This window comes from Epinephelus fuscoguttatus, linkage group LG7, assembly GCF_011397635.1.
Source record: "Epinephelus fuscoguttatus linkage group LG7, E.fuscoguttatus.final_Chr_v1".
Classification (NCBI taxonomy): Eukaryota; Metazoa; Chordata; class Actinopteri; order Perciformes; family Serranidae; genus Epinephelus; species Epinephelus fuscoguttatus.
The window spans coordinates 44924798-44949179 of NC_064758.1; the positions used below are offsets into that span (position 1 = coordinate 44924798).

Here is a 24382-nt window from a genome sequence, read left to right on the forward strand (position 1 = left end):
TCTGATCCATGTATGGCCAATGACACTGTGTGTCCGTATACTCTGTACAAAGTCGTACATGTTTTCAATGGGTCTTGTTTCTTCCAGTGTTGTAGCTTGTCATCGATTCTGTGTGTGATATTTATGGATGGGATCTCAAGGTGCAGACGGGTGAGGAAAGTGTCCACTTTGGGTAATTATGTCTCTTTGCAGGTGATGTCGTTCTGATGGCTTCGTCACACTGTGATCTCCAGCACACTCTGCAGTTTGCAGCCAAGTATGAAGCGGTCGAGAGGAGAGTCTGAGGCCATGGTTCTGTGCTGGACAATAGTTGGATTTATCGATTGATTGACTTATTTTATTTTGAACATGTAGAATAAAATAATATCAAAAACAAATCAAAAAGTGGATTGTCCCCCCTGGGTTGGGAGGGAGTTGCTGCTCCAGGTTTTGTTCACGAATGTGAGTAAAATGTGAGTCTGCAACAGACAGGCAGTTTGGGTGGTGCGATGTCAGCTGTTTTTTTTTCCCAGGATGGCAGTGGTATGACCCGCCCTACTCTACCCTACTCTGCTCCTGATTGGCTTACCCTGATATTCTTACCTAACGATCTTACTCCTAATGCCTTAACCTAACCAATCCAACCAATGAAGGCAGTGAGCACTAGCCGATCAGAGGGAGTGTTGGCAGGTCCCGTCTTCGCCATCCTAAACAAAAAAAAAATTTGGTGCACCAGACTGTTGTAGTAAAGAGGGAGCTGAACCAGAAGGTGAAGTTTTTGTTTTACCAGTGGCTCTATGTCCCACCCCTCACCTTTGGTCATGAGCTTTGGGAAGTGACCAAAAGAACGAGATCGCAGATACAAACGGCTGAAGTGAGTTTCCTCTGTAGGGTGTCTGCACTCAGCCTTAGAGATAGGGTAAGAAGCTCAGACATCCGCAGGGAGCTCCAAGTAGAGCTGCTGCTCTTTTCTGTCAGAGGGGGCCAGCTGAGGTAGTTTAACATCTGATCAAGGTTTCCCAGGCACCTCTAACTGGTAGGAGGCTCCAGGGCAGACCCAGAACACACTGGAGAGATGATGTATCTCTCTGTCTTGGGAACAACTCAGGATCCCCCAGGAAGAGCTGGAAAACATTACTGAGGAGAGGGACGTCTGGAATACTTTGCTTAGCCTGCTGGATGAGCAGAAGATAATAGATGGATGGATGTCTGTTTTAATTACTGATACTGATTTGATGCCTGAGACATTTCGTGGTTTGATGTCTGTTAATGTGAAGATTTGCTGCTTTTCTTCTGCTTTTCTTCGTCTTCAGTGACAGTAACTGAATTATTTTGAGGATTGTAAAACCAAACAATAAATGTTTGCTCAACCGACGGTACAAATCCTCCAAATAATTCAATTACAGTCACTGAAGACGAAGAAAAGCAGCAAATCTTCAATAAATGTTTGCTCAAGAAAATAACCAACAGATGTATCCATATCAAAAAATGTCATTAGTTTTAGCAGAAAAACAAAAATGCTCCACTTCAAACAAGTAAAAGAGTCAGAGTCCTGATTATGATTACAAACCTTTATTAAAGCAACATTTTAATGTGGGACTCATATTTGCTCATAAAGTATTTTCACAGTGTGGATTTGAGCAACACTTTCCAGCTCCTCCTGGGGGAGACCAAGGCGCTCCCAGGCCAGACGAGATATGTAATCTCTCCAGTGTGTTCCGGGTCTGCCCCGGAGCCTCCTACCAGTGGGATGTGCCACCTCAACTGACCCCTTTCAATGAGAAGGAGAAGCCGCTCTACTCTGAGCCCCCCCCCCCCCAGATGTCTGAACTCCTCCCCCTATCTCTAAGGCTGAGCCCAGACACCCCAGGGAGGAAACTCATTTCCACCGCTTGTATCTGCGATCTCATTCTTTCGGTCACTACCCAGAGCTCATGACCATAGGTGAGGGTTGGGACGTAGATGGACCAGTAAACTGAAAGCTTTGCTTTTCGGCTCAGCTCCCTCTTCACCACAACGGACCAGCGCAGCACCCACCTGCTGAAGCCGCACCAACCTGCTGATCCATCTCAGGCTCCATTCTACCCTCACTCGTGAACAAGACCCCAAGATACTTGAACTCCCTCGCTTGAGGCAGTAACTCTCCCCCAGCCCCCCACAAGACCCACTGAGGGACACGGTTGTAAGCCTTCTCCAGGTCCACAAAGCACATGTAGACTGGATAGGCAAACTCCCACATCCCCTCCAGCAGCCTTGCAAGGGGAAAGAGCTGGTCCACTGTTCCATGACCAGGACGGAATCCACATTGCTCTTCCTGAATCTGAGGTTTGACAATCGGTCGGAGCCTCCTTTCCAGCACCCTAGAGTAAACTTTACCCGGGAGGCTGAGCAGTGTGATACCCCGATAGTTGGAGCACACCCTCTGGTCCCCTTTTTTAAAGACGGGGACCACCACCCCAGTCTGCCACTCTGCAGGCACCGTACCCAACCTCCATGCGACACTGAACAGGCGTGTCAGCCAAGACAGTCCAGCAGTGCCCAGAGCCTTCAGCATCTCAGGACGAATCTCATCCACACCCGGCGCCTTGCCACTGGGGAGCTTTTTAACTACGTCAGTGACCTCCGCCAGGGATATAGGCGAGAGTTCCCCTGAGTCTACAGGCTCTGCCTTGTTCTCAGTGGACATGATGGCCGGGTTCAGGAGGTCCTCAAAGTGCTCCTTCCACCGCCCAACGATGTCCCCAGTTGGGGTCAGCAGTTCACCCTCTCTGCTGAGCACAGCCTGAGACAAGCCCTGCTTTCCCTTCCTGAGTCATTTAACGGTCTGCCAGAACTTCCTTGAGGCCAACCGAAAGTCCTTCTCCATAGCCTCCCCGAACTCCTCCCACTTCAGTGCTTCAGTGACCGCCATAGCTGCAGCCGTTCTGGCCAACCGGTAACTGTCTGCTGCTTCAGGAGACCCCTGGGCCAGCCAGACCCAAAAGGCCTCCTTCTTCAGCCTGACGGCCTCCCTCACCGCTGGTGTCCACCAGCAGGTTCTTTGGTTGCTGCCCCGACAGGCACCGACAACCCTCTGACCACAGCTCCTAGCAGCCGCCTCCACAATAGAGGCTTTGAACATGGCCCACTTAGACTCCATGTTCACCTTCACTACACGTTTGGGTTCACCAGGTCTGTCCGGCAGCCTCCCCCGCCATCTGATCCAACTCACCACCAGGTGGTGATCAGTCGACAGCTTCGCTCCTCTCTTCACCAGAGTGTCCAAGACACACGGCCGCAGATCTGCTGATATGACCACAAAGTCAATCACTGATCTTAGGCCTAGGGTGTTCTGGTACCAGGTACACTTATGAACCTCCCTGTGTTCGAACATGGTGCTCGTCATGGCCAGTCCATGGCTCACAGAGAAGTCCAATAATAAAGCACCACTCGGGTTCAGATCAGGCACGCCATTCCTCCCAGTCACCCCCCTCCAGGTTTCTCCGTCATTGCCCACAAGAGCGTTGAAGTCCCCCCAGGAGAACTATGGAGTCCCCAGCCGGCACCCCTTGCAGCACGCCACCAAGAGACTCCAAAAAGGCTGGGTACTCCGCACTGCCGTTCGGAGGATAAGCACAGCCAACAGTCAGAGACCTTCTCTTTGCGACCTGCAGTCGCATCGAGGCAACCCTCTCATTCTCCGGGGAGAACCCCAACACAGCAGCGCTCAGCCAGGGGCTTGTGAGTATCCCCATACCCACCCGGCGCCTCTCACCCTGAGCAACTCCGGAAAAAGTGAGAGTCCAGCCCCTCTCCAGGAGTTTGGTTCCAGAACCAGTGCTGTGCGTGTAGGTGAGCCCAACTATATCTAGTCGGTACCGCTCCACCTCCCACACCAGCTCCGGCTCCTTTCCCACCACAGAGGTGACATTCCACGTACCAAAAGCCAGTCTGTGACACCGGGGATTGGCAGGCCATGGGCCCCACCCAGCACACAATGCACAGGACCCCGATTTCTATCCCTGCTGGCGGTGGACCCACAGGGCAACGGCTCCATGTTATTACTTCGGGCTGAGCCCGACCTGCGCCCCATGGTCCAAGGCCCGGCCACCAGACGCTCGCTGGTGAGCTCTCCCCCCGGGTCTGGCTCCAGGAGGAAGCCCCGGTCTGCTTCATCGAAGGTCTCTGAATCGCTCTTAGTCTGGTCCATCCCCCGGGACCACTTTGCCTTGGGAGACCCTGCCAGGGGCTATTAGCCCCAAACAACACAGCTTCCAGGTTCACAGGGACACTCAAACTCCTCCACCGCGTTAAGGTGGCGATTCTCTGAGGACTTTAGTTTATTACATTCATTTTCAGGGACCATGAACAAAAACCATTCCTCTCATACAGAGAGAAGAGATGCATTGTTCCAAATTTAGCTACAGACACATTTCCAGGGAAGAGAAGGATCTGTATACTTCCCCAAACTTTATGCAAACACAGATTGATTTGAATGTTGCAGCTGACTCTGAAGAGCAACTCACATGTGCTGAAAGCAGTGTCAACATCTACATACTGTTATTTATGTAACTAGAGTTGTATTGAAGAAACATGAAGGACAAAAAAGCAACACTTACCGTACTTTATAAGTAAATTAGATTTTGTCATTGAGATTTTTGTTGTTTTCTGTTCCCATAACTTTTAGCCATGCTAGCAGCGTAGCTCTAGGGATGGCACAGTTGATTGGTCTTTGGTCCAGACTGATGCATCTCAACAGCAACTGGATGGATTGTGGTGCTTTGGTACAGACATTCATGATCCTCAGAGGCCAAAGATTCGTCAGGAGACAAGTTGGAACAGGCGACTACGTGCAATGCGCCGTTCTGCAATGTTCTAAAAATCTGCCGGTTCACAGGAAGTGACCACCATGAGACGGTGTATCATCTCTAGTCAACAACTCTCTGTACTTCTGATCTGTAACGCTGACAGGAAGTGACCACCATGAGACGGTGTATCATCTCTAGTCAACAACTCTCTGTACTTCTGATCAGTAACGTTGACAGGAAGTGACCACCATGAGACGGCGTATCATCTCTAGTCAACAACTCTCTGTGCTTCTGATCTGTAACGTTGACAGGAAGTGACCACCATGAGACGGCGTATCGTCTCTAGTCAACAACTCTCTGTGCTTCTGATCTGTAACGTTGACAGGAAGTGACCACCATGAGACGGCGTATCATCTCTAGTCAACAACTCTCTGTGCTTCTGATCTGTAACGTTGACAGGAAGTGACCACCATGAGACGGCGTATCATCTCTAGTCAACAACTCTCTGTGCTTCTGATCTGTAACGCTGACAGGAAGTGACCACCATGAGACGGCGTATCATCTCTAGTCAACAACTCTCTGTGCTTCTGATCTGTAACGTTGACAGGAAGTGACCACCATGAGACGGCGTATCATCTCTAGTCAACAACTCTCTGTGCTTCTGATCTGAAACGCTGACAGGAAGTGACCACCATGAGACGGCGTATCATCTCTAGTCAACAACTCTCTGTGCTTCTGATCTGTAACGTTGACAGGAAGTGACCACCATGAGACGGTGAATATAATTTGTAGCTTAAAATCTGAATGAGGATAGTGATAGTGAGATACCGGCAGTGCTTAATTTGAGCCGGAATGTACTGGAACACATACCAAGATCTTTTCAGAAAAGGCCCTGGTGCATTCCGGAACTAATTTGTATGGGTCTAGAACTTTTCGCATCTAAAAACTAGGCTACATACAGTATTGGCTGATGTCACTAGAGTTGCAGGGTATACTGGTAGACCACGGTACTAAAACTCCACAGTACATATGATAGTTCAAAGTCCTATCGCAAGAGGGTGAGTGTCCATGTAATGGCGCACGCTGGTCAATAATGGCGCACGCTGGCCACCTGCCACTCAATATGCTGCTGTAGTGGTCAGACATGTGAGTATCTTTGAGCAGTGAAAGTTATTATTTATTTCTTTTTACTTGTTGGCAGTGATTTGTTTTCCACAGAGCTCCATGTGCGAGCATTTTATTCGCATTTGGGACTAAAAATAGTTTTGTCCGAGCAAAACAAATCATTCAGTATGCTGTGCGAGTACAGATTCAACCAGCAGCAGAAAGGAAAGGTGAATCCTGCAGGTTGTGGGTTGAACGGGAGTCACAGACAGGATACGGCAGTCAAATACTGCGGCCATAGTGCTCCACGCCGCAACACAAAGGCTTACCGGCGACAGAGAAGTCCGACTCCAGGTCCAATAACTTCCTCTTTGTTGGTGTCATGACTGCCCAAAAGTACCTGAACAGCCGAGTGGCGGCACACAGGTATGTGACGTGTCAGAGGAGAAGTGAGCCGTTGACATTTCTCTCTTTGTGGCAGGTAACGGTCCACAAACCTCACCACACTTTAGGGACTGTTCTTAACTTATCAGAGGAGGAGGGTGGCTGGTTGATTTTTATTTTATTTATTTATTTTATTTTGATCCCCCCTATGTTAATCACCTATTGATGCTGTTTTTGAAGTATGAATAAGTCAATAAGTAATTTATTCCACTAAAATATCATTGATGTATTATAGAAAAGAGATTTATCTTTTTATAAATGACAAAAGGCACATCTGCCTCATTTTTGCTGTGGTATCGTGATACTACTCAGAACCGTGATACTTTCACTGGTATCGTACAGTGGGTCCCAATTTTGGTACCATGACAACAATAGATGTCACAACCATTCCATTTGGAGTTGCGCAGTGAGGCAGCTCAGGTGCCGCACTCCCACTTTTGGAGTGGGGGAACACTCATCAAAGTTGTTAGAATGTATAATCTTGGGACCTTGAATATCTTTTGATAATGTCATGACATTTGATTTGTTATAAAGATATTTCAGTCACAACCACAAATGTCACCCTCATGGTGGCACTAGAGTGAAAGTCAGGAGTTCACCAAAGTCGGTAGGAATCACCCTCTGTCTGAACTGGGCTTCAGACAGCATGTTAGAATCTACAGTGTATACAGTTATTACTTAAAAGTTAAAACTACACACATTGCAAAGTAACAACAGCAGAGCTCTCAGGGTTGACCTCCGTCTCTGGAGGGCTTGTAGAATGGCGTTTTGTATTATCTCCAAGGTAACACATATATGAGAAAGAGGTTCAAAGATCAGCGTACGATCTTATGATGAAGGAGTATGAACGCAGCTTTAGTCTGGCTCAATATTCACCCCAAATATTTTCAAGAATATAAAAAATATATTAACACTCATAATTTAAGTGTGGAAAAACACAGCCGCTGCAGAATGAAGCTTTATTTATTCATGTCGCTGCCCTAATTATCATTCAGTACAGCTGCTGGTCACTATTTGTTTGTGGCTGTGGTCCAACAAAATGATACCAAACATGTTTTTGCAAAAGAGGACGTGAACTATGTTTTGCCTAATATGCAAATAACTGGTGCGTCTGAACAGTTTTCATCCATCCATTTTCGAATAGCTTATCCTCTTGAGGATCACGGGGGGTGGGGGGTGGAGCCAACCCAGCTGACATTGGGTGAGAGGCAGGGTTCACCCTGGACAGGTCACCAGACTAACACAGGGCTGACACATAGAGACAGACAACCATTCACACTCACATTCACACCTACGGACAATTTAGAGTCACCAATCGAACCAGGAACCCTCTTGCTGTGAGGCGACAGTGCTAACCACCACACCATGCTGCTTTGAACAGTTTCCATGAAGTTAAAATAACACTGAGGCACTGCAAGCCTTTTATGTTGAACATAACAAGCTATTCCATCAGCCATTAGCAGCCACAAGTCTGCCGTTGCCGGGGAGTTGGACGTCTGGTCTGGTCTGGTTTGGTTTGCTCACCCTGCTGCCAGAATGACATGACCCCCAGGTGAGAGGGAGAAAAGAGTTGGATAAAACTTTACTGATCCCACATGAAATATTAACAAGCTCCTCGACAGTATGTAAAGTAATTAAAATGAGCATTTTCCAGCTGCAACATTAATGTGATCAACACATTAATCCATCAGTAATTATAATTTAATAACATAATACACTTTGTTCTGAAATTGGCAACTCTGCATATGAGTACTTTTACTTTTAGTACTTCAATTTACTTTACTTAGTACTTAATTTTTACTTCCAATTTTAAATAATGTTCATGTCTCCCACGCCGCAGCTCTGATAATTAAATTAAACAAAAATGACGTGCAGTTTGGGGCTGCGATGCGTAAAGTGGGCAGAGGTGGTGCGCATTGGTTTGATATTTTATTGATTCAGAGAACAATAGTTTCCAGTTTTGTATTAAGTTGATTTAAATAAGTCATTCAGGTTTCTTAGGAAAGCTAATCTGAAGCTTAAATCTGCTTAAATCTCCTTTTTTGTTTTATGTTTATATTTGGTTGCTGCAAGGACCTGTCCACCATCGCTGTTTGATTCCTAAGTTTAAGTTTTGTACTTTAATAAATATATATATTTTTTTGTTTTAAGTTTTTTATTCTTCTTCTTATTATTATTATTATTACAATTAGTATTATTATTATTATTTACTTTTTATTTATATGGAGATTTGTATGTGTATGTGTATATAGATAGATAGATAGATAGATAGATAGATAGATGTGGGGTTTTTTTTAATATTAATAATATTATATTAATATTAATTAATATTAATTTAATATTATTTTATTTTAATGGTTTACTCATATGTATCTGCATATATGCATATCTATAGCTGTGTATGTGAATATATATTTTATGCTCTATTTTTGTAACGTCCATATGCCTATCTATATCTTTCTTTAATATAAAATAAAAATTTGATCACAAAAAAAAGTTTTGTGAAACTGTCCCTGTTTTGTTATGTACATTCTAAGTACAAGTTAAAATAAATAAATAAATAAATAAATAAATAATGATATTAACAATAATCATCTCGTCCACTTTCCAGGCAGGGGGCGCTTCGTCTCTAACGAGCCTAACGAAACGTTTATGAACGGTTTGTTGTTGAACGCAGCTTCTTTAATTTCTGTCAAACCGTCAAACAAGCAAAAAGAATAGGTCGGTAAGACTTGTTTACCGCCAGAACAGCAGCGAACCGCTGTCACATAATGTTTGTTTATTCTCGTACGGTAACGTTACCCTCTGTTTGTTCGGTGGAGTTTTACAGGTTTAGTATACACTGATAACGTTGCTTAAAAATACCGTATTGTTCTTGAACGCAGCCCAGGTTCGTCTGCTCGTCAGCTCGCCGGACGGCGCATGCGCACATTGTTCATTTCCTGACAGTTGACACAACACAACCAGAAACTTACCTGTGCTCGTGTGTTTCCATCACTGCTGTGTCTCATCGGACTTTCTGTATCTGTGTTCACCTGTGGCTCGCTCCCGGGTCTCCTCGTGCCCCTCCATGCGCGCTGCCGTGTGCGTGACGCTGTTTGTGTGGCTGCTGAGCGATGTGACGGCGCGTCAGTTCACGGAGGAGGAGATGGCTGCTGTCAGGTAACACAGAGACACCGACACACACCTAAGAGAAGGAGTAATCAGATACTTCACTGCAGTAAATGTACAGACAGCACACAGTGATGATTGTGAGCTGCAGGTGCTGCACTCAGGCTGGATTTAAAGTAAAGTATGAAGGCGTCACGTGCAGGATGTGACGTTAGCCTCTCATGGTGTCAGACTGTCAGCCTGTTCTCTTCTCAGCTTTGTGACGATGCAACTGATCCCACAGAGTTTTTGAAGGTCCCATATTCTGCTCACATCCAGGTTCATACCTGTGTTTTGTGTTTCCGTCAGAACATGTCGACACGCTGCACTGGTCCAGAAACACATTGTTTCTCACTGTCTGTCTGAACACACCTGTCATCACCTCTTCGCCTCTCTACCTGTACGGACCCTGTTACTGCTCGTAGACGCTATGAGGTTTTTTTGGTGGGCGGGGCTTAGCTGGAGGCGAAACAGGTGTCTACAGACATAAGCTAGGGTTAGCTCAATGAGGCTGTTTCGCACAGTTACTGAAAAGATGACGTGGTTCATTCAAGACTTTTATCTGAAAACTGGTCATTAAAAGCTCCAGTGTCGAATTCAGGCAGATACGTCAGCAGAAATGGAATATAATATAATAAGTATGGTTTCTTAAGTGTATAATCACCTGAAAATCAGAATCAGAAGTCTCCTGGTTTGTTTGAGAGAGGAGGAGACCTCTGTGGATGATTCAGCTGCTGAGCAATGAACACTGAAGGCATGGGTGCAGATCTGATGACAAGTCTGGGGGGGGCACAATCAGTTTTGATTTTTTTTAATTGCACACGTGCAAATCATGCCCGCAGAGCGCTTGAAATTGCCAGCATATTTCATGATTTCATAGAGGCTCATCACCATCACCAAGTCATTCAAAAAGCACTACAGAGAGAATCATATGCTTACCTTCACTGTTTATTTCTCTTAAACAGCCAGTAGCACATGGAGCCAGCCATCACCCTCCTTTTCACTGCTTCGCTGTTAGTTAATGCTACTTCTAGTTTCAGGGTCTCAGGCATGTTATGTCCACTCACGTTCTCATCTCTCGCCTCTCACAGATTCTTAATTCCCCTCATCATCTTCCCTTTCTCCCAGTATATAGGACTACTGTATACATTTGTTCAATTTCAATCATTTAAGCTATTTAGAACTGGGGGGGACAATTTGTGTTTTTCAGAATTTGGGGGGGACATGTCCCCCCCGTCCCCCCCGGGATCTGCACCCATGACTGAAGGAAGTATAACCAGGAGAAGTTTCAGCTGGTTGTGATCTGCAGTCCGCACCACATGACACCTCTAATTCTCCTTAAATCTCACACACTCACTGAACCGTTGAGTCAAGCTACGTTTTACCTCACATAAAGTTTTGAGTGTAAATTGTCTCGTGGCAGATGTGAGAAGTCCTTTTATTTTTTATTCATTAGTCCTTTTTACGATAAAATAAAATACAATAAAGGCACATCTGTTCCCTGAAGCGACAACATTTCCACCGTGAGAAACAGCACAACAGGACAACACACTGATACCAGAACACAGGCAACAGGGAAAATAAATCTGGACAAATGTAAATGAGTTGGAATAAACATGATCGTAGGTTTATTTCAGTAACCTCTGTCCTCTCTGTAATTGGCTTCATCTTTCAGACAGCGCATCAAATCTATGTTCTACCATGCCTACAACAGTTACCTTGACAACGCATTCCCCTACGATGAGCTCCGCCCACTCACCTGTGATGGACAGGACACCTGGGGCAGGTAAGGTGACATCATCTTGTTTTGGTGCAGCACATTGAAAAATTAAAGGACTGTTCCTTACTTATCAGAGGAGGAGGGTCGCTGGTGTTTGAGCCTCCCTGAGTGACTGGAGGAAAACCCACGACCCTCCCTCCTCCATCAATGAGTCATTAGATATTTAAAACTGACCCTTTGATGTTTGAAAGTTAAAAGATGAAGATGAAATCCTGGAGCTGAAAAAAGCCTCAGCTTTGCATTCTTGTCGTGCAAACAGTTTAATTTTTTGCCAAATTTTAATGTGATGGAAATTAAAGTGATTTTAATGAAGTATCAATATTTTGAGCTCTGATTTGTTTAGTTTTTTTTATTTAATTTCTGATGGAAGCATTTCATGGCACACTGTGTGCCCAAGCACCGTCGCAAATTTGAAAATCCAATCATCATTTCTGTTTTTACAGCTTGAAAATTTGGCAAAATTTTATAAGAAAAATTTTTTGTTAAAGTTTTTTAAAGAAACAATTCATGGTTTTTTTCGACAGTTCGTTCCTTTGCTGTAACTTCCGATTTTTTTGTAACATCGGCATCTTTTCATCTGTTGTGCAGTTTCTATACCTCGACCGATAATAAACCATCTCCATCTTTCTCAACAGTTTCTCGCTCACTCTGATTGACGCTCTCGACACTCTGCTGGTAAGACCTGAGAATAATTTTAGAAAATGTCAAAACACGAATAAAATTTGCAATTTAGGAATTATTCCAGCGGAGCTATGATACTGTAAACATCTCTGATCACGTGATTGTCCTGTGGATGCTGACGAGTCCTGCTGCATTCAGTGTAATTTCAATGTGTATCTCTGAAGGTTTTGGGAAATCATACAGAGTTTCAGCGCGTGGCGTCGCTCCTCCAGGACACGGTGGACTTTGACATCGACGTCAACGCCTCGGTGTTTGAAACCAACATCAGAGGTATGGAGGAGGAGCTGAGGAGGTGTCTCAGAGAGCTCTCCTGATTGTGTTCAATTATCTAACTGCCCTGTGTGTGTGTGTGTGTGTGTGTGTGTGTGTGTGTGTGTAGTGGTGGGCGGTCTGCTGTCGGCTCACCTGTTGGCAGGTAGAGCAGGGATGGAGCTGGAGCCTGGTTGGCCCTGTTCAGGGCCGCTGCTGAGGATGGCTGAGGACGCTGCCAGGAAACTGCTACCTGGTAACACACGCACACACACACACACGCACACACACACACATAGTACACAAATACACACAGAATACACAGTTATACTTTATCAGTCCAGACGTACAGTTTAATCTGCCTATGTGCTACCAAACCAAACTAAATGCAAACTACTCTGCAGTCAGGCAGGGGGCTGTGTGTGTGTGTGTGTGTGTGTGTGCGTGCGTGCGTGCGTGCGTGCGCGTATGTGCGTGTGCGTGTGTGTGTGTGCGCGCTCACTGAGACACAACGTCTGTTGCAGTCACAGTTTGACAGCAGGAAACAAAACATGTACATTTAAAAAGAAGTCTCTTTCGCTGAGATACAGTTTGATCAGATCTTTATATTAATCCCACATTCATTTGGAACAGAAGCATCATTAGCAGTCGGTCGAGAGGGGAAGTCTCGATTCCTTCAGTGTGCACAAATGTAAATAAATACTGTACAAAGTGGGTGTGAAGAAATTCATTTCACTGATTCACAACAACAGTCAGGTTAACATCTAAAAACTCAAGTCGTGTTTACATTTATTCAGCTAATAATCATCAACAACCAAGATGGGCTGATTAATCACTTGGTTATAAAATTAATCAGCAACTATTCTAAAAGAATAATTATTATTTATTTGTATTATTTATCATGTGCAAATGCCAAACATTTGATTTTCTAAAGTGAGAATTACATGTTTTTTTCTCATCTCAGTAAACTAAATATGTTTGGCTTTTGAACTGTTAGTCGGACAGGAAATACAATTTGAAGACGCCACTATGAACTTGAAGCCACAGTGTGTAGGAATTTCTCCCGTCTAACGTTGAAATCATATATTGCATTCAAACACATAGCGCACTCTAGCGCCTCACTGTTTCAAACATGTATTGCAACTACGGTAGCTGCTGTGTACCAAAAAGCTATGATAACATTGATGAAACCATGTCATCAGATACCTCATGGAGTATTCATTCAGGCTGCTACACAGACACACGTGACCTCACCATGCTGGCTGTGTTTACAGCGTAGGACTGTTGGGGCAGGTGTAACACTATTAACAAAGTCAGAACAATGGGCACCAGTCAGGATTACACCTTAAATCTCTGTTGTAAATATGATTTCAGCGTTCCAGACTCCCACCGGCATGCCATACGGTACTGTGAACCTGCTGAACGGCGTGAGTCCCACCGAAACACCCGTCACGTGCACCGCCGGCGTGGGAACCTTCATCCTGGAGTTTGCCACGCTGAGTAGACTAACAGGAGACGCAACGTTTGAGAACGTAGCTCGCCAGGCCCTGAGAGCCCTGTGGAAAACCAGATCTGACATTGGACTGGTAACTAGTCCACCTGTCTGTCTGCTTGTATCTCAGTAACCATGGAAACACCTGTTTTTCCTCTTCTTCACACACACACAGCCTTTTAGTTTACAGTGTTCACATTTCAGCAGTACGGGAAGCAGATAAATGCCATTGGTAAACAAAACTTCTGGTTTACAGGTCGTAACGCCCATAGACACATAGACGCCGCGTTGACTGCTGCTGCCGATTGGAGCGATACGTCTACACGGTGGCCATCTTGGTTCAGTGTCACTCGCTCCTACAGCGCATTACGTCCTATAGAGGAATGACGTGTTTGCACTAGTGATCATAAATAACAGACGGATACAGACATGAATAGAACAAAAGGAACCCAGAAAACGTTCAGGTGTGTTCAGGTTTATTTAGAGAATTGCTTATAGGGTATATATTGCATTTGATTATTATAATTATATTGCCATTATCATTATCATTTTATTATTATTATCATTATTATTTTTATTATCACTCTCATTATTATTATTATTATTATTATTATTATTATTATTATGGTAGGTATAAAATCAGCTGTCTCTACCCTTTGTGAACAGCAGACCGTCAGTCTGCAGGATCTTACAGGATCCATCACATGCTGTTATTTGTTTGAGTGTACATATTAAATACATCCAGTATCTATCATTAATCTTCTAACTGGTCAATCACTGCAGTCTAAGGTCTGTTTTTTTTCAGACCAGAGACAGTTTATAGATGAAATAACCAAAATTATGTCTCAAATTTCACTAGTAAGCAGCTGTGTAATTCATTGGAGTAGAATTTGTATTTGGGTAGTAAAACAGGCATTTTTAAAACGTGGAAGTGCTGTGATTTGTTAATTGTGGCGCAGCTGCTGGTCAGCGAGAGGTTCTGCTCTCTGCTCTGTTTCAGTCACACGTAGAGCTCCCACTCTGCTCGTCTCTGTGTTTAGACACAACTGACAAATATGTGGAATTATGGGATGCATATCATTTATCAAGGTCAAATCATTGATATCATATCTAATATATCCTTCATACTGTTTAAAGTAGATTATCAGTGTGTTTTCTTGTCAGATTCACTCGTGGCTCACAGAGAAACAAGGCCAGACCCTAAAACTTTTACTGCAGATTGCCAGCTGGCCAGAGCGCTCGCCGCTGCGCCGTGTCCAGTGTGAACAGACGCCGAAAGCAAGCAGGCAGCGTGCCATAGAAAATTGTCGCGCTTTGCAGCCAAAGAACTGTTGTGTTTTCATTATTAGCTGTTTATATCTCCACAGGGAGCAGGTCCTCGTCTACAGAGCTTGCCACGTTACACCGCCATGTTTGTACAGTAACCCAGAACAGACAAACCAAACACTGACTCCAGATAGGGACATTAGCGCTTTCATGTCAGCCATTGTGGTTAGAAGCACCTCCACGACGAGCAGTGTCAGAAAAACTATTTTACTTAGTGTTTTAAAATCAGCTGGTCTGAGAAGAGGAGAGCTCTGAGGATAATTCTGCAGCGTGCCAAACAGCATAAAAGAAACAATGATTTGTAAAATGAAACTGATTTATTCAGTGTTTCTCCTGGTTTAAATCAGCTGCTTTGTTTGTTTTAGAGAAGAAAATGCCTCTGAGGATAATTCAGCTCCCGGTTAAAACGTCCTGAACGATGAACACTGACGGAATTCTTACCAGGAGAAGTTTCAGCTGGTTACAATCTGTAATCTTCACTGCCACTAAATTCCCTGAAATCTTACACACTGAACATCTAAGATATTGTATATAATATTGTATATATATATATATTGCCTTTTAAACTCCGAGCTGCTGTAACATTAAAGTGTCCTACAAGGATCAACAGAGTATAAAGTAAAAGGATGTTAAGACATAATAAGGAATATAGATCTGAGTTTTCTGGAATGAGGAAGTGGCTCTAAAACAAGAGAAAATGCAGAAATGGTCCAAAAAACATTCAGTGACCTGCATCTCTCTAATGTCTGTCCTCCTGTCCTCCTCTGTCTGTCTGTCCAGGTGGGTAACCACATTGACATCTTGTCTAAGAAGTGGGTGGCTCAGGACGCCGGCATCGGAGCTGGGGTCGACTCCTACTTTGAGTATCTGGTGAAAGGAGCCATCATGCTGCAGGACGAGGAGCTGCTCAACATGTTCCGCGGTAACGCTCTGCCTGCACACTGATAACAGAGAGCGAATATCAAACCCTGTCCAGCTGCGATGATGAGTGCATAAAATGAATGTTAATTTACATCAATCTGAATCCTCAGAGTACGATCGAGCCATTCAGAACTACACCCGATTTGACGACTGGTACCTGTGGGTCCAGATGCATAAAGGAACCGTCTCCATGCCTGTTTTCCAGTCTCTGGAGGCGTTCTGGCCCGGCCTGCAGGTACAGAAACACACAAAACCTCACTGAAGGCTGCCAACAATCCCAAATACACACTAACATCATCCGTGTGTGTGTGTTTGTTTCAGTCTCTCCTGGGGAACCTGGACAGCGCAGTGAGAACTTTCCAGAACTATTACTCAGTGTGGAGACAGTTTGGAGGTCTGCCAGAGTTTTACAGCATCCCTCAGGGTTACACTGTGGACAAGAGAGAGGGATACCCACTGAGACCAGGTCAGTCCACCGACCTCTCACCCAGCAACCACACAGAAACACCTCAGCACACAAAGACAGAATGTTACAGGCTGAACAAAGTTGGTTGAGTCATTAAAAGGTGTCACATAAATCATTTCAAACTCTTGCGGCTTTTATTTTGGAGGGCAGGAAGACTGTGCTGTTTGTAGCAGCTGACCGTCGAGTAACTCGCTCCCTGGCTGTGAATACCAGTGTTTCTTTGTGTGTTCATGTATTCCAGAGTTGATAGAAAGCGCCATGTACCTGTTCAGGGCGACAGGTGACCACACCTACCTCCAGCTGGGCCTCGACGCTCTGGAGTCCATCGAGAAGATCACCAAGACGCCCTGCGGATACGCCAGCGTAAGATCCGTCTGAGTCTGAAACATTGTTTAGAGGCAAAGAGACCAAACTTAGTCTGAAGCTGTTGTGGTCATTAAATAAGAACTCATCTACAACACACCATGCTGGTATTAAAGAGATAGTTAAGATTTTTTGAAGTGGGATGGTATGGTGTTTTTATCCATAGATTATATTAAACACAGCAGACGGCTGTCAGCAGGCCCCCAGTTTGGATCTATATGTTAATATATCCCCCAGATTCCTACACTGGAGTTTAACAGAGACAAAGGTAAAGAAATTTTTGGAAGTGCAGCTGAGGTGGGCGGCTTCCAGGTGTCTCCAAAAAATGATGTTATTTGGTGCGTCATTGGTCAGTAATTTTCTGTCAATCAGCCAATTAATTTATTGTTTAAGCTCCATAAATACATTTTTAAATACACAGTTTGTCATAGAATCCTTTCAGAGTCTTCAGTATCAAATTATGACTCATGTGAAACAAAACAAAAAATACATGAAAATTATAACAAAAGAAGAAATAAAGGAAACAGCAGTGATAATAATTTAGATATTTAAATTCAGTCATCTCCCTGCAGGTTAAAGACCTGCGAGATCACCAGCTGGACAACAGGATGGAGTCTTTCTTTCTGGCTGAAACCATCAAGTACCTCTACCTGCTCTTTGACCCCACCCACTTCCTGCACGGCGGGGGGGCGGAGGGGGATGGGTCCTGGGAGGAAGGAGGCGAGGGGGGGCAGTGTGTTTTAGGGGCGGGGGGGTTCATCTTCAACACGGAGGCTCACCCTCTCGACCCCGCGGCGCTCTACTGCTGCAGCCGCCATGCCCAGGACCGCCAGGAGCTCCGGGACATCCTGCTCAGCCTATCACAGCCCACGGAGAAGTCCAGCAGCCAATCAAAGCCGCCTGACAAACAGACAGAAGGCCCTCCCCTCAGCCAATCAGACAGCATCGCTCTAAAACCAGGTGAGAAGAGGACGCCCCCCCTGCTGTCCTGCCCCGTCCAGCCGTTCAGCGCCCGACTCTCCATCCTGGGACAAGTTTTCACTGACAACACCTGACGCCCGCCTGAGTCACATGACCTGTAATACTTGATGTCATCATTCAGTCACTGAAACTGTTGTTTTTTGTTGTCATTTAGAAAACATGTTTTTATAACACAGAACGCCCAGAACACACAGCCTGAGTGAGCAGCCTGCGTGCGTCGCAGAACCTAGTTTTTTTTTTTTTTTCTGCCACCGCGTGGCGTGGCGTGGCGTGGCGTGGCGTAGCGTGGCGTGGCGTAGCGTGGCGTGGCGTGGCGTGGCGGCTGCTGCGGCAAATCTAGAGAATAAGAGTCTTGCCTATTTTCCCATGTGATGCAAACAGCTTCAGCAAAAATAGACGGTGAAAAAGATCTTTTGATGATCATATTGACATTATACCACCTCATTACAGTTTCAGTATTTATATCTGTCACAGACGAAAACATAAATACTTCTTTTAACTCAACACTTCCTGTCTCCATTTCAAAATAAAATACTGCGTTTCTATGACAGAATCCCTTCATTTCTTGACACAAGGCTTTTTTGTGAAATATTTGCAGGACCGCGTTGTTGACGATAGTTTGGCTGCACGGCTCTATAACTGACTGAAGTGACGACTTTTAACTGTGGAAATATCATCGTTACAGCAGCAGGCAGCTCTGCAGCAGCAACACTGTCAGTGTGAACATCGCTCCTGTGCCAGCAGCAGCATTTTGGTGAGGTTGCATCACGGGCTGCTCACGCAGGTGGCGTGTTCTGGGCGTTAGGAACTGAAACAATCAGGCGTATTTCATCGTCCGCCACCAGGATGCTTGAACATATCAGCTGGAGTTTTGAAGATTCAGTTTCCAAACCAGTTTCAGTCCAATTTAGGGATACCAGGTTCTTTTGGTTTTTTGTTGTTGCACTCAGGACGAGTGAACCCAGAACTGTGATTTTCACTCTGTTGCTTTAATTTAAACTGAAGGTGAAATATATTTTTATTTATTAGAAATGTTGTATTGTTTGTTTGATTTGTCATATTTGTTTATGGTCAGTGTGTGGCTGTTGAGTTCATACTGAAGACTGAAGAAAAGAGGAAGTTGTGAAAATGAAATTATTTTATAATAAAATATAGATATGAATTTGAATTAGAAAAACAGTTGAAAGCTAAAAAGACGCCCCCCCCCCCCCCCCACACACACACACACACACACACACACACACACTGAGATGCAGACCTGTGTGTGTCTCAATAAAACACCATCATGATGTCAGTGTGTTCTGTACATGAAGCTGCAGTTGTGTAATTGTTTGGAGCTGCCAGGAGGGGCCAGTATATCAACTCTAAGCAGCACCAAAGTGTTTATCCATCATCAGCTACATCTGTGCAAAGCTGTGACTCTGTCTCTGACAGGGATGGTGTCGCTCAGGTTCTCTGTGGGCGCGCTCGGCCTGACGCAACTTTTGGGTACACTTATATAAAGTATTTGTTAATTGTCTTTTATCAAAGATCTTTTTAATAATTACATACACATATATATATAAATAAAGTGTAATTCTCAGCCATATCTTTACTCTTCATGTAAAATGCATTCTGAGCAGCTGTTGAGCCCTGTGCATGTGTCGTACCCCAACGATATGACGCCACGACTTCTCCTCTTTTTAACCTCCCTGCCCCTGTGGTTCTCAACCCGGGGTCAGGATCCTGCAGGGACCTCCATAGGCAGTTTTGGGGGTCTTGTTAGATGGCAAAAAATTTTTTGAAATTCATACTTTTCATGAGAAGGACGAAATATTTCTGTGTCCTCTCACCGAAAGATCAATACCTGAAGAACAAAACTAATTCTCCCACTTAAATCACTCTACATGTGCAGCCAGAATTAATGTCGTTCAGGTGACTTGTAATATAGTGGTTCCCAACTGGTGGGTCACCGACCGCAAGTGACTCACGAGGGTGAAAACTTAATATTTTGAAGTGCAGTGACGACCAAACACAAGTTTGACGCTGAATATAATAAACTGTGTGGACCTTGAACTGATGATGAAGGAGAAATCTGGACCAGTTTGGAGCCGCTGTTGTGAGACTACTGCCAGTTAAAAGCTACATGATAAGGAAACGAATGGTTTAAGAAAAATGAGCTCCTCACCTGTGAGATTAAAGTGTCCTCTGTGTCTGTAACACTCTGGAGCATCTGCAGGGAGACAGGAAACAGACACATTAATAATTAAAGGCTCTTTGTGTTTGACAGTCTGAGAGATGACGATCAGAGCCTTAAAAGCAGTATTAATATAAAGTAATAATTAATTAGAGTGTTTGGTTTCTCGTGGCTTGCGTCCATCTCTCCAGCTGTTGTGCTCCCAAACAAGCTGAAAGGACTCCGAACCACTGGTGTTAATTACAGACCATTTACAACCACACAGTTTAGAGTGAAGGCGAGTGAGTCAGGTCACTCAGGGGTGAGCCTCAGAAACAACAACAGAGACGCTACGACTAATTAAGTACAATGACTAAAGTACTGCAGGGCTACTCGCAGGGATACTTCATCCTCCAAATGACTGTTTGTATTTTAATGAGTCACCCTGTGTTGAACTTGAATTCATGAAGAAAATGTGTTTCTTGCCTCCACTGTGAACGAAGAATCCAAAAACAGAGAGAATTCTTGAAAAATGGAATCACAGGGGTCCACGTTTAACGACAGCACAACTATTCAAAACTAGGGCTGTCCAGAATACCACCTTTGGGGCAGTGATGTTTTCAGTCACAGGGCTCTTATTAACGAATGCGGCTCTGACCGAGACATAATGAGGGTAACAGACTGGTTCTGGTACTGAGCTTTGCAGGTATGGGCAGGTGCAGGTTTTCAAAAGTGGGCCCATGAAGGACTCTCTGCTGCTCAGCTTTGCAGTCAATTTTTCCCAGTGGCCACTCACAGCATTGCAGTGAAAAAATCCCCTGCAGTCCAGAAAGCATTTCCCCATAGACCACCATTATAAAAGAGACATAGACCTGTCAAACTGTTGACACCGCCAACTGTAAACAAGGGCAATTATCAGGCAGAGAAAAGTGATGTATAAATCCGTGATGTCATCACAATGTAAAGTCTATAAGCCCAGTGGGAACTGGTGGGCGGGGCCAACAGGAGAAACACTACTGTGCTTGTTTAGTGAGCTGCATACCATGAAAGTAAACCAGGAAGCTAGAAACTCTGCAGAGGGCTGATACAGGTAACTTCAAACTTACAGAGCTAACTGTGATAAAAGCACAGCACTCACCAGCAACATCCAGTGTGCGCCGGCTGCTACCAAAAGATGAGCTTATCTGTTTTTATTGTGACAGTCAGTCCAGTGGTTCCCAACCGGTGAGTCATGGCCCAAAAGTGGCTCGAGGGTCCTTTCTGATTGGACTGAAAGTGACACGCGAACGTTTCAAGTTTGTTAAAAACACTTTATTTTGAAGTTCAATGATATTTTTGGCACAGAATTTTATTCTGAAGTGCTGTTTCCTGCCGTAGAGAGAGTGACTGATGGACAGCTACTTGACAGAGACAGAAAACCAGCTCAACAACATGGCCGAACACATATGACCCTGAATGTGTTTAACTTGCGGACCTTGAACTAATGACTGAGGAGAAATCTGGACTCAACGGCGGGACCAGTTGGGAACCACTGGGTTAGCTAGTAGCCTGGCTAAAGAAGCAGCAGTAACGTCACCTTTGGAAAAGCTCTCGGAGTGGCCGCACAGAAAAGGTGGAGCGCTCAGAAAAACGCTGGGCGCTGCACTTTTTCTTCAGCCGCCTGCATGCTGCCGCTCCTCATTGAGAACAACTGACAAAAAGATGCCAGCACTGAAAATGCTATGTGGACAGTTGTGGTGGGCGGGGCTTACCTGGAGGCAAAACAGTTCTCCACAGACATTAGCTAGCGCTAGCTAACAAGTTGTGTTGTCTTGCTTTAGATGATGGAGGAAGATGATGTGAGAGTTGCGTTCAGAAACTCTCATTGTGAGTGTGGGAGCGCACTCTGACACAAACTGGAGCGTTGATAAATTTGGAGTGCTGTCTGAATGTAGCGTTGGGTTATCCAGAGCAGCGCACTCTCAGAGTGGCAGAGCACACTCTGGACACTCTGTCTGTGGAGACGGAGCAGCAGAGCGCCGAGCGGAGTGAATGTGTGATTAACTTAACCGTTGGTTCATTCATGTAGAAATATAACGCTGCGTTTCTTCCACCAACAGGGCTCTCATTTTAGTGTAGAGCGTCAGACTGAATTTACCAACGCACCATGTCAGGTCACTCACTCTCCGGGACCGCCAGTGTTACTTGAATAAGTAAACACTGACCAACGGGACCAGACTGGCCGACCCGTATGCTCTCACTCAGTGGATGGATGATGTCACAGGAAGCCAATCTTACAAAGGAGGACCACACTTGTTTGTTTTGCTATGGAAGCTAATGTTAGCTAATGTGCTAAAAAGTTAGCGTTGCAGAGAAATCCAATCTTCCTCTTAATCCCTCCCCAGTTTCTGATGAGGTGGACATGATAACCCTTAATACACATAACCTTATTCATCCCTACAACAGGAAATACTTTTTCCCTAACCTGATATGAAGTGTGCGCTGCACATGTGAGCATTTTTGATGATGGCCTCCGTCCAGTCCTTTGGTCTTATCACATTTAACCATAGTTGTCTTTGTTTTTGTTGACGGGCAGTGGCGGCTGGTTTTGAGCCATGACTCCTTCTATTCTGGCTCCCAATAACACAACAAGACAAACACATTTTAACACTCCTATGGAGCCTACAGCCCTGTGGGGGAGGGGCAGCTGCACCTCCAGGTCACAACATGATGTCATCGTGACGTCGGCCCTTAAAGGGTCTATATAAAAGGAGTTAAAATGATCTCAACCTGAAACATCTACAGCAGTAAAATAAAACATAAATGCAGCAGGAATATTAATCCAGAAACAGACATTGAAACATTTTATTGAGACATACCGACTTTTACTTTGTGAGGTTTTTGCCTTCAGGACTTGAACTTGTGGTGAAGTGTTCTCACAGTGTGGGTTCAGTTCTGACTCTGGTTCTGTTTGTCATTTAGCTTCAGCAGAAATCCCCTCCTCCGTCATTCAGGGTGGGACTCCCTCTCTCCTCCTCTCCCCTCCCTCTCTCCCTTCTCATCTACCTCATCTTTTCTCCTCTCTCCTGCTCCCCTCTCCTCTTATTCCCTCCATCCTTCCCCCTCTTCACCCACCCCTCTCTCTCTGGGTGGGGTTCGTCTCTTTTATTTGACCTTTTCATTGCTCCTCCATCACTCCTCCTCCCCTCAATTCTCTTTTGTCTCTTAAAAATGTTTGTGTTTTTTCCTCTCTTTCACATTCTTTTCATGCCCTTCTTTTCTTTCAGTCCTACCTTTTTACAATGTCTTCTTCCTCCTTCCTTCCTTATGCCCTTTCCTCCTCCTTTCCCCTCTTCCTCCTTGTATCCTTTCTATTTCACATTTATACTTTCCCTCCATCCCTCTGTTCCTTTTGCCTCTCTACCCTCCCTCAATACCAAACTCCATAATTCAATTCCCTGCATGCCTTTGGCTCTTACTCCCTTTCTTTACCTCCATACCTCTCCTTCTACCCTCCATCGAGCCCCCTTTCACTTTCCCTTCATCCCAAAACTCCATCCCTTATTCCTTCCTTCATTGGCTGTATCGGCTCATTTCACCTCCTTTCCTTCAGCTCCCCCTCCTCCACCTCCTCCTCCTCCTCTCAGGGTGTGTCTCTGGATCTGTCTGTATTGATGACTGCATCATGACTAACTGCTGTGAGTGTATACTTGAGTTCAGTCCAAACAAGTCTTTAAAACAGATTAGATACCTCGACCTCCTTTCTCTCCGCTCCACTCTTCTCCACTCCACTATCATGCTAACCTGTTTTATTATATTCTAACGTCACTTTACTCTTTACACTGTTGTGAAAGGTTGCTTTTTCCAGCGCAGAAATATTGCCAAATTTAAACTGATCCTTTGTTTAATGACCTGAAGAAAGTCATGAATGCCCTGATCTCCTCTGGTTTGGATCACTGTAATGCTCTGTAAGCCAGTCCTCCTTATCTCGCTTGCAGTTGGTACGAAACACTGCTGATAGACTTCTAACCGATACACGGAAAACAGACCTCACCACACCTGTACTGGGGTCCCTGCACTGGTTATTGGTCAAGTACCCTCAGATCCTCAGACCAGTTGCTCCCGGCTCCAGATAGAGACTAAGGGGAAGGGATATTGTGCATCGCAGTCACTGCCCTGAAGCTTTGGAATAGTGCTACCCCTCTGTAGACATGTTTAAATTTAAGCTGAAGACCCACATGTTTTATGAGGCCTTTTATTTCCCTCAAGGTTTCTGTTTAATAATATTTTAATATAACGGTACGGTGGTTCAGTGGTTAGCACCGTCACCTCACAGCAAGAGGGTTTCTGTTTCAAACCCCCGTGGGGGAGCCCTTCTGTGTGGAGTTTGTATGTTCTCCCTGTGTCAGCGTGGGTTTCCTCCAGGTGCTCCAGCTTCCTCCCACAGTCCAAAGACATGCAGGTTAATTGGTGACTCTAAATTGTCCGTAGGTGTGAATGTGAGTGTGAATGGTTGTCTGTCTCT

General features: G+C 44.9%; 2 protein-coding genes across 2 annotated transcripts in view; one reads left to right on the forward strand and one right to left on the reverse strand.

Annotated features, from left to right (window-relative positions):
• LOC125892360 (macrophage mannose receptor 1-like) overlaps positions 1–24382 on the reverse strand; it is a 189683-nt gene that overhangs the window by 34675 nt on the left and 130626 nt on the right. The window lies entirely within an intron of this gene.
• Positions 9265–18930, forward strand: edem2 (ER degradation enhancer, mannosidase alpha-like 2). The gene is made up of 11 exons (XM_049580283.1): positions 9265–9476; positions 11140–11250; positions 11880–11919; positions 12090–12195; positions 12305–12430; positions 13549–13760; positions 15773–15914; positions 16024–16148; positions 16235–16379; positions 16621–16742; positions 17315–18930. Exons 1-11 carry the CDS (start codon positions 9385–9387, stop codon positions 17795–17797), a joined length of 1704 nt encoding a protein of 567 aa, XP_049436240.1. The 5' UTR covers positions 9265–9384; the 3' UTR covers positions 17798–18930.

Coding starts and splice junctions, on each gene's coding strand:
- edem2 (XM_049580283.1), top strand. CDS start 9,385: ATGCGCGCTGCCGTGTGCGTGACGCTGTTTGTGTGGCTGCTGAGCGAT. Junction 13,761..15,772: donor CCAGATCTGACATTGGACTG/GTAACTAGTCCA, acceptor CTGTCTGTCCAG/GTGGGTAACCACATTGACAT. Junction 15,915..16,023: donor GCTGCTCAACATGTTCCGCG/GTAACGCTCTGC, acceptor CTGAATCCTCAG/AGTACGATCGAGCCATTCAG.